Here is an 18,491-nt window from a genome sequence, read left to right as displayed (position 1 = left end):
AGCAACCGTTTTTCTTTCTCATTTTCTTTCCGTGGTACAACTGTTTCGCTCTCTTTTTGACGAGCAAGCAAACTTTGGTGACAATGATCACAAAGCAAGACACAGTGAAGAAAAACATAGTCACAAAATCCCTCGCATTCCACTTCCTCACCTCCTTCGCTTCGACTCTCAAACTCTTGGCCCTCCTCAACGCGTCGACCTCCTTCAACAAATCAAACTCCAACCCCTTCTTCTTCAACTCCTCAATGCACTTTCCCGGCAGGTTCTTATCCTCATTTTCTCTCTCCAACAACTTCTCCAGGTGCCACTCTGTGTCGCTTTTATACCTTATCACCCATATGATCCCCAACGAGAAGCAGAGATAGCAGAGCGACGGGGATCCAAGACTTGCGTCACGCGAACCTGTGCGGGTCCCGTGATGAGGAACTGAAGAGAAGGGTGAGATATGTGGAGTGGAAGAGGAAGAAGAAGATGAAGAGCATCGTGATCTCCTTTCAAACCGAGTCGATTTGGGACTCCTTGATATTAGGACTTCAGCTTGTTGACGTCATACGGGCCGATCCATGGCTCTTTCAATTTTGGGTTGGCCTGGAGACCAGCTTGGACTGGGTGCCAGCCTATCTACTGGGCTAGAGTGGAATGGCTGGGTGCCGGGCCAATAATTTGGCTAAGTACTGGCCTATTTGTTCCCCGGTGGAACTGCTCTAATGGGGTGTGACAAGGTTTCTTCTATGTAAGATTAATTGAAACCCCATGCATATTTCTCTAGGAAGAGGCTTTCCCGTTGCTTACGGGCAAGGACTCCCGCGCTTGACGACGACTCTCGCGTCACCCAAACGATGGGAAATTTCTTTTCTATCCTTGAATTTGTAAACAATTCATGATTATAAACACAAGCCGTCATTAATCAAAACAAATCCAAAAGAAATCTGGTCTAAAGCAAAAGCTATAAAACAAGCATAGTGACATGTCATGATAAAAGGAGTCGATGTTCACTTCGAAAAAAGAAAAAGAAAAGGAGAATCTGCCATAATTTCATGTTAATCTCAATGTTTAGCATTAAAAAAAAAAAAGACAAAAAAATACTGACAGTTTGATGGATAACGTCGTCTCCTTTCTACAAACTAATGGCTAACACCTGTAGAAATATATATTACGAATTGGACGATGATTGCTCATTTCCTTCCTTGAGCACAATTGCAGTGTTTCGCTGACTTCCTTGCTGGAACTGTTGGCTTCTTTAACTGAAGCAAACCTACCCACATCTCGGGTTCAGTTTTCTACTCCGTTTTCTTTCCCTTCTCAGCACGCGGCTTTTGCTTTTGGTATATCAGTATCTGACTCAGGAGGGTAAAATTCGTTGCGATGCCAATCACAGAGCCCAACAGAACTAGTAGAGGATTAAGGAGAAGCAAATGAACGAATACATATATGTGCACGTTTAGTGTCTATTTTTGGTGATGCAAACAAACACTAGTCATGATCATCTTTGACGAGGAACTCAATTTTGTCGGTCATTTTAGGGGAACGAGAAAGAAACTAGCGGTAACTAGGTTCTGAGCGAACCCAATCAAGATGCGCGAACCTGAGAACTTGCTACTTCTACACAGACTAAGACTATGAAAACAATAATAATTTTTTTTGCTGAATTATATTTCAATAAAAACGCAACTTATCTGATAGACATGAAAAAAGGATACCACTTTTGGGTGCTTGTTCTTGGATGCTGGTGAAAACTCTCACTGCAAAAGAACGTTAAGAACTCTGTGAGTCTGCCAATATATCAATTATATTCTACGCCTATAACCCTACTAATATGTTTAACATACCCATGGAACCTGCAAAATTCATTAAGTTCGTTAAGAAGCTGAGCTCCCCTGTACTTTTATTCTGCGCAAGAAATTGTTAAGCAGAATCAGAAAAATAGCTAAAACAGGTTGAGAGAAAGAACTGAGTATTGATATAGTAGGAGATTAAACTGATTGCCATGCCAGAGATCGTGCAAACTCAGAATTACAACTTCGGGCAAGCAGTCAAATCATCCATGCTCACATCAACAAAGAGTACTAGACAAACGTCTAAATTAAATCCCACTTACAGAAAAGTTCGCCCATATCTGTGGGATCTTGGCACCGAGAAAGATTGCATGCTGGGATGCCTGTATCAGATTGTTTCCACATCAGTACATCTATGCATAAAGAACCATATAGATAAGAGAAAAGATTATATTTACGCATAAAAATAGCTGAGTATGGAAATGAATACAAGGCAAGGGAAGGAAGGAAAAGTGCTTGTCATCCCAATAGTTTATAAGCCAGGGCGCCTTTGAAATCGGCTACTTACATATAGAGCCTCAAAGAGAACAGGATCAATCTGGCCAGCTAATATGGTTGGTGCTACAGCACAATATCTGGAAAACCATCATAATTAAGGAAGAAGTTGACCACATTTCTCCCTTACACAGAATGAGAGATTAGGAGGAAAAAAAAAAGTGAAGGCTGAACTGATTCTCAAGAAAGGATACAGTAATGCCGTGATCATTGTTCTGGTACTCATAGGTCGGGAGTAATAATAGATAATGGCAATCAATATTAGAGCTGTAAAAGAGAAACATAAAACAAATTGTGTTAGATCTTGTGCGAGTGCTATAAATTAGCTCATCCTAATGCCATAAAATTGAAGTCAAAATGCCCAACAAATTTACCAAGAGCTTAGATCTATACTTGTCAAAATCATCATAAAGGTATAATCAACGAACCACAACTCTTTGTTTGCCACAAAACTAACAGTTCAATCACATATGGCTAATCTGATAAAACTAACTCACTCTACCGTCAAATTCATGCTTCTGTACCTCTACTTTCACTCTCATATCTCTATGAAGCAATTCCCTGGTATACGTTTACTGACACAAAAGTACAAGAAGCCTTTGACATACCTTGGATCAAAAGAAAGGCCAATTCCCCATAAGCTGAGAACGGAAGCCCTTTATGAAGGCAATACGCCAGAGCAATGGTGTAACCAACTACTTCGAGCTCAAAAGAGATAATACTAAGACCTCTGACACTTCCATGTTGCAAAATTTTTATTATCTGCAATCAAAGAACAAAAGCACCATATCGTGTACAATGTTAAAAATAAATTCAAACGACTACATAACACGGTGCAAAGCTTTTCAACACGAGGACAAAATAGGGCAATGGCACATAATTATTTAATTAACAAGAAATTCATAATCATTTTTAAACTTAAACATAAAGAGGAAGATTCTGTTCCTTCCAACAGTTTAGATCCCATAAATCGTCAATAATCGAATTTCAAGGATATGCGGGAATTAAACTACCGGTTTCCAGTTTAAACTGTGGCAATTTAAAAATACCTTGAATTGAAAGAGAAAGAAAAAAATCCTATTCGTTCCAACATTCCATAACACTTTATCAATAAAACTTCAAGGATCTGCAGGCATTAAACAACTGGTATCGAGTTTAAACTGTTAAAATTTAACAACGAATTGAGTGATTGAACATAAAACACACAGCTAGTGACTTAATGGGTCAGCAAAAAATGCAAAAAATCTAAAAAACTCAAATATTTAGATAATTTTCTGGGAAAAAGGATTTGGGTTTTAGTTCAAAATCCAACAATTTCAAATCTTTTGCCAAAAAAAAATTACTAAACAAACACTAATTGAGAACATAAAATCCTTTTTTAACCCATTAATCGATGGTGCCCATATCAGAGATCTGCCTTCTGTTCTTATAAAATACAACAATTTCAACAGAGATTGTGAAACGAAAACAAAAGGTAATTGCTTTAAGTAATTAACGATGATAGGCGAAAAGCAACGGGAGGAGAAAGAAAGTGCCTGAGGGAGTTTGACGGTGGTGGAAGCGGCGACGATGGCGTAGCCGAGAAGCTTGGAAATAAGGGGCAGCAAGCAATCTTTGTCGGGGAAGTGGCCGTCGCCGAGGGCCCCCAAGGCGCAGGTGAAATCGATTCCTAGGACCTTCATCGCTGCGTCAAATCAATGGAGATCCTTTACAGTTTTTTCACTCCTCCAAGACACGAACTTCGTATATGTCGAAGACTGAGAGCCCAGGTACGCTATGACTTTTTGGTGCTTTCAGTATTTTTACCGACGCGCGTACGCCAACCATTTTTATTCAATTTACAATTAGTTTTTACAAAGTTCTATATAAAAAAAGTTCATATTTATTGATCTTAGTGCAGGTTTGATGTTATCAATTTTTATTTTCTTTAACAACTATTACAGACACGAAGAACATCGAAAATGAAATATTGACAAGTTCTTTTTAGTTGGTACCATCTTACTAAGGTCGGTCTTGAAGGTAGCCGATTAGGCATCTGCCTAGACCCTCAATATTATATATTAAAATTTTTACAATCCAAATTCACTAAAAATATTAAAAATTAAAATCATAGGCGTCTAAAAACTAGATTATGTAAACTTATTAAAAAAATTGGTTGAAAATTAGATTGTGTAAACTTAATTAGTACATTTGCATCTAAAAATACAAGATGTGTATTATTTAAGTAATTTTTGTATATCATCCTTCTTTTAATATTTATTTTTGATCATATTTGATGTAGAAATAAACCTTTTCATGTATTTAGCGATTTTTTTTTTATACAGATCAATGTACAAAGAATCAGAGGTCAAAGAACTCTAGGGCCCTACTTTGAAGGCCGCCTAAGACCTCCAAAGTCCCAGGGGCCACCCCTGGTAGGTACAACGATATTTTAGACGAAAATTTGAGCTAAGTTAGATGATCAGTCAATTACAATAATAATCTTTCAAACTTGTCATTCTGTTAGTATAAGAGAATCTGATTAGGATATATTGGGTTAGGTTAAGAGATAAAGGCTCTAAAGAAAAACGACACTTGGAAACTAATCACGCTACTAAGAGGCAAACATACGATTGGATGCAGGTGGGTCCCTGAAACACAAAGTTGGTGGCTTCATCGAGAAGGCTCATATTGTGGAACAAAATACTTGGCTCATTCTCATTACAGACAAATCATAAATTTATACGTGTGTATAACCTTTTATTTTGTAATTTTAATAATTTTGACACATATTCCTAAGGTTTTTAATCTCTAACGTTGTTTGAGGCCACCAATCGACCCCTCTTTTTATTAAAAAGAAAAGAAAAAGAAAAATGAACTCAAACGAAAGGTGTTGATTAAAATAGAAAACTCCAAATTTGAGATTTTTTTTTTTAGTAAAGATGAATACTATTAAACTGTAATACTAAGTGACTCAACTCTAAGATTTTAACATACAAATAAAATCCTAGTTTAGTGTAAAACATATCAAATTTCTTTTCCTAATCATTATGGCTGTCAGGTGTCATGTGATGCCATCCCAACTTGAGATTGGGCTTTTTATTTTCTGTGCGTTCATAATTTTAATTGTCTCGTTAGGGTTTCGAAACTTGCCTACAACAAGAATTTCATGTGGGGAAATCCAAGCCAGCAGCGAATTATCTTCAAGATTTTAAAAGATGTTAGGCGTTAGTCGGCGGCGGGCTGGGGCCTAGATGAATTTAAGTAAATATATTATATTTCGCGTAAATACGTGTCTCTTTATACTTAAAATATATATAATTACATTATAAATTACAAAATAGAATAACATATATATTATAAAGTATTGGAACATAATGAAAACATGGGGAACAAACATATAATGTCTGTTCGTGTAAGTATTCAATGAGTTTCTTACAATTTATTGAAAAAAATGATATGTAAAATGAAAGTTATCTATTTTCTGTCTAAGTGAGTCGTAACCTAGGTGGGTGTTTAGGCGGGTCTGGGCGGGCTAGGCAGGTGCCTAGGAAGTCTAGGTGGGCACGTCAGCAGGTCTAAGTGCCACTTCTTAATTTTCAAATGTCCATACATTAATCAGAGCAGTGGTCAGCCACCTAGCGCCTAAGCGGAAATTTTTAGAATAATGACTATCATACCTTTCAACTTTTATTTTTTTCCACGAATTTGTGTTTTCTCCTTTTTTCTCATGAATGTGCATGCCTTTTTAGACCATCAATTTCTATGAGAAATATTTTTAAGTACCGAGTATTAAAGTGATACTTTAAATATTATAATACAAGTGAAGAAAATAATATATTTTTTTCGCATTTCTCAACTTATCTTATAACACATAAGTACCCACTTGAATACGAACCGACACTTCGAAATTTTTTTTCCATATCTCTGTGGTATATAAATGGTTGATTGTTTTCTGATCCATCATTTTCTGGGGAGGATGGGTGAATTGGAAAGTTCCGATCCATCATTTTCTGGGGAGGATGGGTGAATTGGAAAGTCACAAATGTGGACTGTCAAAAATTAGGTAGTGCGAGTTACAAATAAGTTGTTGGGAAAGTTGAGGGATTTTTCATTGGAGTCAACACATTGGGCCATTCCACAATGTAGCCATTCACTTCACTTCGTCTAGTCTAGTATTGTTGCTGGACCTTCTGCTATAATTTTGACATTGAATAACATGATGAAGGTTAACAGTAAAAACCAAAAAAAAAAACTTTCCAGAGATTCTATAAATACTATGTTTGAAGTCGACGAACTAGAAAGTTTGGACCACACAATGTAAATCTCCAGCCCTCGTTAGCCCATCACATTGACCCAGTTTACAAAAAATCAAGCCCTTAACGGCCCAAATCTATCCCTCTTTCTTGAATGGCCCAAATTTTTGAATCCGTCAGCAGATAGATTCGAAGAAGATTTCAACTCCAATTGATAAACACTGACCAAATGCTAATTTCTTGCAAGTCCCATCATGAACAGGCAACCCAGGGTGTACATGCTTTGTGTACCCAAGTTGGCAGGTGGTCCAGATTTACGTCTACAGCAATGGCGATCATGACACATATCATGTTTAGTGATTGAGAGAGGCTTACTTACATTCGATTGGAGGAACACTAATCTAGCGTTGTGTTTAGTGATACGGAAGACAAAGGAGTTTGGATTAGTTGAAATGTACTATTTCTTTATTATGGATTTAGGGCGCCGAGATCACTGGGTCGGTTCTCTTGAGTCTCAGAGTACTGGGTTTGGATTTCGTGTCTAAGGTCTCAAGCACAAATTAGAGTAGTGAAATTGAAGCATCTCAAGTTTTCACAAGATAAACAATCCTAAGTAAATGCACATGATAGGATTAGGGTGAGATTATTTTTGGATTGGTAATCCAATCCTTCAACTTATCCTATCCCCAAAGGAAGACTCAAATTAAAAAAAAAACGTTTAAAGCTGATTAAACAGGCATGCATATCGCCGTTGCAGATGAGGGGCCATTAGAAGGACAACGTTTGGTGTCATTTATTTGATGAAAGCGGAAACCAGTAGGGATTTGAGGACCACTGCAAAAAAATAGACAAAACCATTAAGGCACCGTGAGCTGTTAAACACTGCTCATCGTTCATGACAAATCAAGGATTGCTGTTGTACGCTTCCCAATGTTCTAAAAAAGGGCCTAGGCGTTGGGCGATGGTGATCCGAGATGTTTTCTTGCAAATTGGTTGGAAAAATCAGCTAGGCTTGAGGCGGCCCTAAGTGGGCTAGGCAGCTAGGTGATCTGTTTTTTTTTTTTTTTTTTTTTTTGAAATTAAAAAAAAAAAAAAAAAAATCCTATCTAAGTCTAAGTGCCGTGCATTGCAGCTCTTACCCTAATTTCACAAACAAAACCGAAGTTGAGTTTGAGTCCTACATGGAGAGAGTTTTGGAGGGATATGGTGAGGAAGAGTTTGATGCCTAGCTTTGTAACTTTGCAAGTATCTTACATTACTATATTTCCTTATTTTCCTCCTATTTTGCATTTTATGTGGTTTTAAATTGTGAACTTGTTGTACATGTGTCATCCTACAATACTCCTCACTATGGTTATATGACATATATGCTTAATGTGTTTTTAAATTTTGGACTTGTTGAATACTCTTTTTGCATTTTATCATTCTTTTATTATCTTATCCATGAATTTCATACAAGTATATATTTTTTTAAGTGTCAATATGCACTTATTTATAAGATATACAAGAAATTTATCTAAATCCGTCTAGGCCACCTACGCGCCCGGCGCTAAGGGCCAGCCCACCGCCCGACTAGCGCCTAACATTTTTTAGAACCTTGCACCTTCCTAATTAGCCTACACCTGGTTGGTGTTTTTTTTTTTTATTACTTATGTTTTGATTTATGATGAGAATTTGATTAAGATTATCCTGAAAATTCTGCAATGGTATTTTATATAGTCCGGCTATTCGTATTCCTTATCAAAGAATGGACTTTTGATAAGTACTGATGTGGTATTGATACATTGTTGACAATGTCGATGAACTTTTGTTCTTTAACCATGCACGAATACAATGGTGAAGCTACCTACAAGGCTACCATGAGCTATAGCCCAGGTGCCAATAATAATGCTAAAGTTGAATGTCAGTTAATCAAATTAATCCTAACAGCAAAAAATTAGGTAGCCCATAAAAAATTTCAAGCTCCGCCCTTGCACAGAAAATTACTGGTATTTCGTACATGATAGCATAATAACTGATTCACAGCGCAAGTTAGTCGGGAGGATCTTAGGTTTTAGCTCTCTCCGACTGTATATCTGTTGTGTGACTTGTGTCTATTTTTCTTTTGTACGACACTCTTCTTAACTCCTCCTTTCTGAGTTGTAAATATATAGGTCCCACTGTGAAACAAACTCCAGGGATCCCAGCGGTCCACTACGCGGTGGGTTTGGTTGGAGCCTCACTCCAATGTCCCAACACAGCCAGCGGACATTGGTTGTTTGTTCCCAAGTTTCCTCTTTTCCTATTAATTGTGATGGAAACAACAGCACACTCACACTTAACTTCACTCTAAAATCCACCCCCCCCCCCCTTCTCTCTCTCTCTCTCTCTCTCTCTCTCTCTCTCTCTCCGTGTTTCTGTTTCTGTGTGTGGCAATGGAAAGTGGACTTCCCGTGCTTAATTGTCTCTTGCAGCACACGCTGAGGAGCCTCTGTTCATGTTCAGATTCTTCTTCCAATTCCTCCAAGTGGGTTTATGCTGTCTTCTGGAGAACCTTGCCTCGGAACTATCCTCCTCCAAAGTAAGAAAATTTTACTATATAAACAGAACATATAGCACACTACACATGAAAAGCTACTTTCATGAAACAAGTCACATTGCTTTGGTTTTTTCAGGTGGGATTATGGAGAGAGTGCTCTTGATCGATCCAAGGGAAACAAAAGGAACTGGTAAAATGATTAACAAGGAACTGTGACAAAACAAAACCCATGTTTCTGATTTCGATGGTTTTCGAGTTTTTAAGTGAATGTTTGGTTGCAGGATTCTTGTTTGGGAAGATGGGTTCTGTGATTTCTATGAATGTGAGCGAGCAGGAAGTGGGTACATTAAGGGGAGGTTTGGAGCTGACATCTTCTTCAAAATGTCACATGAAGTATATAATTACGGAGAAGGGTGAGAATTTACTTTCTATTGGTGATGTTGGTTAGGCCAGTTAGTTGTGCAGTCTGCCCGTCCTAACCGTCCTTTGCATCCGAGTTTGAATTTCCCTCCACAAAGATTAAATTAGTTCAAAGTATCACATTGTCGGAAAAAGCATCTTCCTTCTAATATTTTTGTTGGCAAGAAGGTAATTACAAATTTATTTGCATTGAGTTGGCTGCAGATTGCTTGGGAAAGTTGCAGCAGATAATAGTCACAGATGGATTTTCAGAGATACCCCAAATGAAGGTGATCCTAACTTCATTTCCTCTTGGAATGCATCCACCGAACCAGTAAGCCAATTCATTACATTATTCGTCTTACAAAAGTAAAAATGCAAGCATGAATTTTTTTTTTTTCTTCATTTAAATCCTTAATTTCCCTTTATTCATTCTCACATGCAGCAACCAAGGGCATGGGAGTTTCAATTCCAATCAGGCATACAGGTTCACTTTCTAAATCTCAGTTTTATAGAAACAGAAAGAAAATTTAGTAACACGATTCACTGGCTTGTTATATCGAAATTTTGCAGACAATTGCCATCATTTCTGTTAGAGAAGGCATAATTCAACTCGGCTCATTCGACAAGGTATGTGTCTGTCTTCCCTGATTTTTCCTTCAAATTTCAGCAAGTAGCAATTTTCACCCCATCTTTAGCCGTCTGCACTCCAAGTTGAATATTTCACAATTTTATCTGCACTCATATAAGAACTAAGAAGTAAGCGTAGGTGGCCGAAACAAGTGTCAAAATTACTAGCCTTCGATGAAGCATCAATCGATTGACTCATTGGGATTTTCAGGTATTGGAGGATCTCAATTTGGTGATCAGTATACAGAGGAAATTCAGCTACCTTCAGAGCATACCAGGGGTTTTTGCCATGCAAAGACCGTACCTACCAATCCAACATCCCTACATCTTCAAACCAAATCCTCAGATGATTGGAACTGAAGATCAGACAGCTTTATCAGTCTACGAAAAGCGCCAACTGACCGGTGTGAAAAGATTGTTCAGTGAAGTTCCTGATGATTCCCAAATCAAGTCCATAAACTTAGGCTGGAACACACCACAAAATGGATTAGCAGGATCACCACCTTGGCCAATTGCTCCTCTTCTGCCCTCTATTTCTTGCAGCCTTGGAGCTCTCCTATCGAAGCTGCCTTCGGTTAATATTCCATCGCATAATGCTGCTGAAGCCCCTGACATGCTTATGAGCAACAACAGGAACAATTGTGCAGACCAGATGCAGAAGGTTAGTGGTGACCTTACGAAAATAGAGTCATCCTGTCATTTAGATGTAGCTCATGAAGAAAAGCACAGTTCCGTAAACCCTAATTTGGGTTTGGAAAATGGAGGAGGGGTAGACTTAAGATTCGGACCGGTTCGAAAACAAGAGACTTAAGACTTAGAGTGCTATAAACTTAATTAATTACGAAGCTGGTTTTATTCCAACTTAAGCGCAAGTAGGCGGACATATTGTCTTGACCAACTAGCTTAATTCACGTATGTAACTTAGTTTTATCTATTGTCATAAAGCAATATATATGCAATCACTCTTTCATGAAATAATAATGTCTGCAACATGAGAGAATTTCTAATTGTCTCCTGATTTGGGTCCAATTTTCAATCATTAGGGAGACCAAATGCAAATCAAATACAAAATTAGGGTTTAAATTATTGGTGCTTATAACTCCTGATGATCATGTGGCACCATCTCCTCCTAATTCTACTACATGTGCACTCATTGAGGATTGGTGGTAGGGTTAGAGTAATGTGGTCTATCCCTACCCCTATCCCTTTGGGGGAGTGGTCTTCCATGTTTCCATGGTCCCCAAAACCCAATGAGGACCGAAACTGACCAGAGATTGTTGTAGGGTTGGATCAAAGATGTTGCATGAGACATATGGAATCTACCTCCCGGCAAAATAAATGGTCCCAAACCCTCATTCTCCCAATTTTTCTTCATCTTATTGGTCGGAGGTGGATGTGTACTTGAAATCTCTTTCAATATTAAGAAAAATATCACCGAACTAAGAGCAGTATGTTATTGAGTAAGTATGATTCTAAGAAAGCAAGTTAAGATACTATTTATGTGGCTGTGTTTAAGCTATTTGACATGTCGTCTAGACAAGTGGTCCGGTTCTCTGAATGTCGTATTTCATACTCCATACTGGATATGTGTCTGTGCAACTTGCCGTTTGGAAATCCCACACAATTGATAAGAAGGATGGACCCATTTTAGTTGGTAAGTTTTCAATACCAATCCAATTTGGTTGAGGAATTCGTAACCAAACGAAAAGCGAATTGCCTTCCTTTTGACAAATGAAGCAAGTGGGTTTATTAAACAGTGCAAACTTTACATCTAGAAGAAGGCCCACAACGCACTCATGCATTCGCAAAAATACGGACCAAAACTTACAGAATGAAGTGACCCTCAAGTCAAAACAAAGGACCAATATGAAGGTCCTAAATTTTAGTTAAGTCACACAATAGACAGTTATAACAAGATTTTGTTTTAAAGAGTCACATTTTTCTTTGAGTGTAGAGAAAATTACAGTAGGACCAAACAAATAACTCAAATCCTCACTTTGGTTCCTAAAACTTAAAATCGATATAAGTAGTCTTTAAGTTTGTTTACTATCAATCATTTTGGTCGTTCCGTAAAAAATCTCTATAAAATAAGGACCAAAATAATAAAAATACTCTAAATTTAATAAACAACGGGACAAAATCATTTGACAAAAATTAAGGTATTTTTGCCATTTTCTTCTTATTTAACAATGATTTGTTATGGAATAACCAAAATGTTTGATGATGGACAAAATCATATACTAGTTTTATCGATTTTAAATCTCAATGATCAAAATGAATAATTATGCCAATCTTGATGACCATTTTGAACAATCCAATTGCGAATGATGTAACTCAAAGCCAACTTAGGGAGATGGCTCGTGTAGTAGAAAATATTGCAAATCCACGTCATGAATCGAAAGCGTTCATCATCAATAATATTTAGATCATCGTGTTTTATATCCCGCTTCTAATAAATATTTAGTCATCGTGGACGAACTCCTAATACAACGATATGGAGCTTTTTTTTGTGAAAAAATTATTATCATATTAGTCTATAGAGACTATTTTGTTTTAATTTTTTTTTAAATTCCATTAGAGACGATTTGGGCAACTCCGCATATTGTAAGCTCGTGTTCGGATGGAACCTCAACTTTGTTTAAAGTATAACTGCTCCTAAATCCCCTTGCAAATTATATTTTCAAATGTGTTTTTATTTAATTCAATCGCCTTCTCATGAAGCACAAATAGTAAGTTAGGAAATTTCAAAATTATCAGATTGTAAGCGAATTTAGACCAAATGAGAAAATAAGGATGTTCTCTATAGGGGTGTGCTATCCACACATTTCATTTTACTTTTCACACACTCATTGATAATTTTTGTCTGTTGATCTTTTTCAATTCATTCGATCCGACGGCCGAAAATTAAAAAGGTGTATGTGAAGTAAAATGGAGTGTGTGGATATCACACTCCTCTCTGTATATATATTCCAGTGCATAAATAAAAGACTGCGTCTCTACATCCAGTCGATGACCGAGATACTGCAACACAAATCACTAGAGTATCATTGCATGACTTTTGATCAATGTTTCCTTACTTCCTTTCTATCCTGAAATGCAACTTCTGCGTTGGAAAACATCTTGCTTTTATTCAACATTCCGAGGGAATCTGGTTGCCGTTCCGGAAAAAAAAACTTAGGATAATTTTTTCCAAATTCCGAGCATGCTCAAGCAAACACCTTGCAAACTCAATTCCATCGTACCCTTTGACAAGCTCTATAATTACCTCTTTAAGATGAGAGATGCAAGCAAGGTTCTGAAGCCCCCAATCTCTTACTAAACTGACATGCATATGCGTGGAAAGGAAAGAACAATCATGTCAATACAGATAAGCCACATAAAAATAAAAATAAAAAACCAGAAATCGGGAAAGAAAACCTGGATCCCCGGAAAATAAAACATGTTCGATTAAGACGACAAAAAAGCAAAACCTGGATCGGACATTTCACTTACATCCCCCATATAGTCACTTTCGGCCATCACGTAAAAAGAATTCAAGTTTGGAAGTGCTCTTAAAGGAGAAATCAGTGACGGAACTAGATGGCTGTCAATGAAATCATCAGCATCAACACACAGAAAGCGAACATCCCTGCATATAACCTACAAAACTGAAACTAAATTAATACTTCAATAATAACACTTGAAAGTAGATCAATCAACATCATGGAATGATATACCAACCGAATTCTTTTTTTTTTTTTTTTTTTTAATAGAAAGGACGGCATATATTTCATTGAAGCCATGAAAAGGCTAATTAGTACAAGGTACATGAACATCCTCCTAAAGAAAGTCACAGATTACAGATGAAGGAGCATCTAACCAAGTACAATAATTACCATAATGTAGAGCAAAACGAGCTAATCGATGGGCAACCGAGTTAGCTTGGCGACGAATGTGGGCAACACAAGCTTCAGCAACCGTAGACAATAGGTGGTTTACATCTTCTATAATAGGCCCCATGTGCAACATATTAGTAGAAGAGTCCTGCAACGCCAAGATGATATGAAACGAATCACTCTCGAAGTCGATCATATTTAAGCCCCATTCAACCGCAGTCTCAAGCCCAACTCTAATTGCTAGCGCCTCTGCTTGGATAGGAGGAAAACATCTTCAAACATCCTAGAGATAACTGTTGTATTAGTGGCCAAGTGGAATGATGATGTTCGTTGAAAAGAAAAAAAAAGGTGGACAACATCATTGTGTCTTCCTTGGTTTGGGGAGGAAAACATGGAATTGTTTTTTGTCTTGACCCATGGGAAAAGCCACGGATGGCTTTGGGGTTTTAATTAAAGGATAGCAATTATCCTCATTGTTTGAGGGAGAGAGTGAGAGCTGAAAACAGAGGGCAGAGAAGAAGAAGAAATCTGGAGCAGCAACCCCATTTCGAAGAGAAGAAGATGCTCTTCTCTTTGGTTAGTAATCATCCATCAAAGTAATTGTAATAGCTTTGAGCTTTGTATAGAGAAGAAATTAATCACTATATTTTCTTCTCTATTTGTTTCTTTGGTGTGTGAGAGCTTTTGGGTGTATTGGGGTTAAGGGTTGTGAGTTTGCCAACACTTTGTAAACTCCCATTTGGTTGATAGTGGATTATTGGGTGAGCTCCTACTGCTCCGAGGACGTACTCCAGTTACACTGACTGTTGAGGAACCTCGTTAAAATCTTGGTGTCTTTTATATTTTGTTCTTACACTATATTTGATATATTTCCTGTTGGGTTAGCTTGAGTTGGTTCCAAAATTGATTTGGTGCTATCCGGGTTAGCACAACAATAACACCCAAACACTTCCCCTCCGAGTCCCTTAAAACCACGTACCCCTACACCACCTACCTTGTTTTCCTTATCCCACGCCCCATCCACATTAACCTTGATCCTGCCAAAAGGAGGGCATGACCACCTAGGTATGGCAGACTGATTGTCAGATCGTGATGAGTTGGTTGTAACTTTTCAAAAATCATGCCACCAATCCATTGCACAACCAACAACACTGGACGGGTTTGGGTTGAGATCTTCTTCCCAGCACTTCACATTTCTAGTTGTCCAAATAGCCCAACATAGCATAAGAACACATTCAAAGTCAAATGGCTTAAGTTCTAGAGCCATTTGCAATGCCCATTCCTTCAACGAACATTCTTTCCAGTGAGTTGGTCGCAGCCTCAAAGGAGAAGCCATCCAAATACATCACGCAAAGGGACATTGGAGCATAATATGCCTCAAAGATTCAACATTATTACCACATAAAATGCACAATGGGTCAACTGAGATTTTTCTCCTGAGAAGGTTAACCCCTGTAAGGATTATATCAGAAAATACTCTCCAAGTAGTCATTCTTACTTTGGGTGGCACTTTCGCCTTCCACAACTTACCCCATAATGTAGCGAAGGGGCTGCAATCAGAAGATGATAAGGAAGTGAGAGAAGGAGGAGTAACCCACATACAAGCCACATGATACATGATGAGCACTTTTGACAATGAAAGTTCCCTTTTTATCATAGTGCCATATCAGTCGATCCCTAGCATTTTGTTTGCTCGAAGGAAGGGTGCGTACAAGTTCAACCTCCTCAGCCGATAAAAAAGAATTTAATATCACCAAATCCCATTTAGCTTCACTCGTAATGAGATTGCTGACCATGGAAACATTACAATCCGCATGTTTTGGGGAAAAGACTTGGACGTAGATGGTTGAGGGATCCAACAGTCACCCCATACCTTGACAGAACTTCCATTCCCTATCTGCCATCTTGACCACACTTGATCACTTCCCTTGCTGCACAAATACTCATCCCCACATAAGAAGCATTCGACCAGACCACAACTTCCATAAATGAAGATTGAGGAAAATATTTTTCTTTTAAATTCATTGCTATTAGGGATGACATATCATGTATAATCCTTCACCCTTGCTTGGCAAGGAGAGCGAGATTAAAAGCGAAAAGATTACGAAACCCAAGGTCACCCTCAAGTTTAGGTAGACAAAGCTTGTTCTAGGCCATCCAATGAATTCTCCTAGTATTCTTGGATTAATTCCACCAATATGATGCCACTAACTGATTCAGTTCATCACAGAAATATTTTGGGAGTAAAAAATAATTCATGGTGTACATCGGGATGGTTTGAGCTACAACCTTTACTAACAGCTCTTTACTAGCAGCACTCAAAATTTTCCCTTTCCAGCCTTGAAGTTTCTTCCAAAGCTTCTCTTTGATATGATTAAAACATACCCCACGATCTCTTCCCACAAATGTTGGAAGCCATGAATTGTTCCCTTTCCAGCCTTGAAGTTTCTTCCAAAGTTTCTCTTTGATATGATTAAAACATACCCCATGATTTCTTCCCACAAATGTTGGAAGCCCCAAGTACTTCTCATATCTGTCAAACTCTTTCCACTCCAATCAAAGCTGCCAGTAAGTTTTGGTCATTCCTTCTGATATTACGACTAAAACACATTGCACTTTTTTGTAGGTTAACCTCTTGGCCCGAAGCCCTCTCATAGCAAGCTAGAATTTTTTGAACCGTCTCACAGTCCTCCTTTCTAGCTCTTCCAAAGATGAAGCTATCAACGACGAAGAGTAAATGGTTTATAAAAGGGGCATTTTGGCACTCTGAAATTCCTTGAATAGCCCCAACCCGCTCCATATTTGCAATAAGGGCAGAGAAACCCTCTGCACAAAGCAAGAACAGGTAAGAGGAAATGGGATCTCCCTGCCATAAACCTCTAGACGGGATTACACTAATTCCAGTCCAAATAACCACAGAAAAATGAAAATTACCTGCATGTTGTGAAAATCCAAAAAAAAAGAAGAAGTTTAACCTTGCGAATACTGCAAAGAAACTTAAATACACTGTCCAAATCATCAACTTTATCAAATAGATGAAGAACAACCTTTTCTAGACTCAACAATTTCCCAAGATGTAGGGGGTGTATTCAATTGAGAATTTAAGAGACTTTAATGGATTTTTATGGAGTTTAATTGATTTGTAGAGATTCCATATAAAATTTTAATTCAATTCCCTCGAAATCTCATGAGAAAAAGTGAGATTTGTGAATGCTTAAAATACACTACGAAATCTCTCCAATTCCCTCTAATTCCTCAATTTTCTCAAATTCTTTAAAATCAATTTCTAATTGAATACACCTGAAATGTTATAAACTTCTTTAAAATCCTAATTGAATACATATGGATTTCTAAGGATTTTAATAAACCATGTTAAAATTCTAATTGAATACACCTTAAATTTCAGAGAATCACTTAAAATCTTGATTGAATACCCCTAGATTCATTAAAAGAATTAAAATCCCTCAAAATCCTAATTGAATACACTCCGTATACTATCATTCATCACATTCCCTTGCCAACTCAAATACGTAAGATTTGGAGCAGACATAATAAACGATTTGCCAATAGGCAAATCACAGTGCCAGTGGATGTCAAGACGTTCAAGTTTCTCACAAGATATTTTAATTAGATCGAGCAGGTTCCTTAGACAAGATACCTCAAAAGATTGTAAAGAACTTTCAGTGGTGATATTTTGCATCCCGCTAACTTCATCAACGCATAACTCTTTAATACATTTGCAACAACATGAAATCCATTCGCAAAAACCCTCTTCTACAGAAACAGAAATCAAACTGAAGGACACAAGATTAGAAAAAGAAGCTGATGATGATATTGGTGATTTAAGAACAGCACAATTCATCGTCACTATGGATGGGCAACGGTTATGGTAGATGGGTATATGTGGTTATTTACCCATAACCGTTTACATGTTGAGTAATTGCATAAACGGTTATACCCATATCCATAACCGTTTATAAACGGTTAACCATACTTATAACCGTTTACCCGTTTAACCATAACCATTACCCGTTTTTAAACCCGTTTATCATTTTTTTTTACCTATTTACCCCTTTTTCACCCGTCTACATGTTTTTTTTTTAAACAACTTGAAAATTACAAAAGAAATTTTTTTTCATAATTTTCATTTTTTGACAATTAAACACCGTTATAGGTATATTTTAGCATGCATTTCCCTATTTTAATCATTTAAATTCTCGTATAATTCCAATAATTGAAATAATAATTTATGAACGGTATTTTTCTACTGTTAGGAAACGAAGCAACCCAATGGAAGCCTCTATGATTCTTGCAATTGCAAATTCACTTGGAGCACCATAGTTGTCCCTACCCAAGAATAGTAGAGCCCCATTGGCTGCTGAGACGCCACCAGCTTGGCCATACATCCTGTTGTACCTAAGAAAATGGCATATAAAGATCCAAGGTATGAGTGGTAAGAGCCTGAATTTCTCAAGTCCGTGGAAGATAAAAAACCATAAGATCC

The 18,491-nt window shown here is 37.5% G+C and overlaps 2 protein-coding genes across 2 annotated transcripts; one reads left to right on the top strand and one right to left on the bottom strand.

Moving 5' to 3' along the window:
• Positions 1 to 947: 947 nt before the first annotated feature.
• On the bottom strand, positions 948 to 5,442 carry LOC137717633 (mannose-P-dolichol utilization defect 1 protein homolog 2-like). The gene is made up of 8 exons (XM_068457054.2): positions 3,866 to 5,442; positions 2,939 to 3,092; positions 2,525 to 2,597; positions 2,344 to 2,410; positions 2,099 to 2,158; positions 1,830 to 1,890; positions 1,701 to 1,742; positions 948 to 1,390 (listed from the first exon to the last, which is right to left on the bottom strand). The coding sequence occupies exons 1-8, from the start codon at positions 4,010 to 4,012 to the stop codon at positions 1,281 to 1,283; spliced, it is 714 nt and encodes a 237-aa protein (XP_068313155.2). The 5' UTR covers positions 4,013 to 5,442; the 3' UTR covers positions 948 to 1,280.
• A 3,298-nt stretch (positions 5,443 to 8,740) lies between these two features.
• LOC137716804 (uncharacterized) lies at positions 8,741 to 11,119 on the top strand. Its single transcript, XM_068456179.2, has 7 exons — positions 8,741 to 9,125; positions 9,220 to 9,273; positions 9,365 to 9,496; positions 9,708 to 9,816; positions 9,928 to 9,969; positions 10,056 to 10,112; positions 10,324 to 11,119. The coding sequence occupies exons 1-7, from the start codon at positions 8,980 to 8,982 to the stop codon at positions 10,921 to 10,923; spliced, it is 1,140 nt and encodes a 379-aa protein (XP_068312280.2). The 5' UTR covers positions 8,741 to 8,979; the 3' UTR covers positions 10,924 to 11,119.
• Positions 11,120 to 18,491: the final 7,372 nt, after the last annotated feature.

Source organism: Pyrus communis, chromosome 8, assembly GCF_041283825.1.
Source record: "Pyrus communis isolate YQ-2024b chromosome 8, ASM4128382v1, whole genome shotgun sequence".
Taxonomy (NCBI): Eukaryota; Viridiplantae; Streptophyta; class Magnoliopsida; order Rosales; family Rosaceae; genus Pyrus; species Pyrus communis.
The sequence above is the reverse complement of the archived record's forward strand: the minus strand, read 5'-3'. Positions and strand labels throughout refer to the sequence as shown.

Excerpts from the sequence above, each read along its gene's own strand:
- LOC137717633 (XM_068457054.2), bottom strand. The coding sequence starts at position 4,012 with ATGAAGGTCCTAGGAATCGATTTCACCTGCGCCTTGGGGGCCCTCGGC. Across the intron at positions 3,093-3,865 it reads CCACCGTCAAACTCCCTCAG|ATAATAAAAATTTTGCAACA; the intron begins GCACTTTCTTTC and ends CTTTGATTGCAG. Across the intron at positions 1,391-1,700 it reads AGAACAAGCACCCAAAAGTG|TTCTGTTGGGCTCTGTGATT; the intron begins GTATCCTTTTTT and ends ATCCTCTACTAG.
- LOC137716804 (XM_068456179.2), top strand. The coding sequence starts at position 8,980 with ATGGAAAGTGGACTTCCCGTGCTTAATTGTCTCTTGCAGCACACGCTG. Across the intron at positions 9,126-9,219 it reads CGGAACTATCCTCCTCCAAA|GTGGGATTATGGAGAGAGTG; the intron begins GTAAGAAAATTT and ends TGGTTTTTTCAG. Across the intron at positions 9,817-9,927 it reads GGAATGCATCCACCGAACCA|CAACCAAGGGCATGGGAGTT; the intron begins GTAAGCCAATTC and ends TCTCACATGCAG.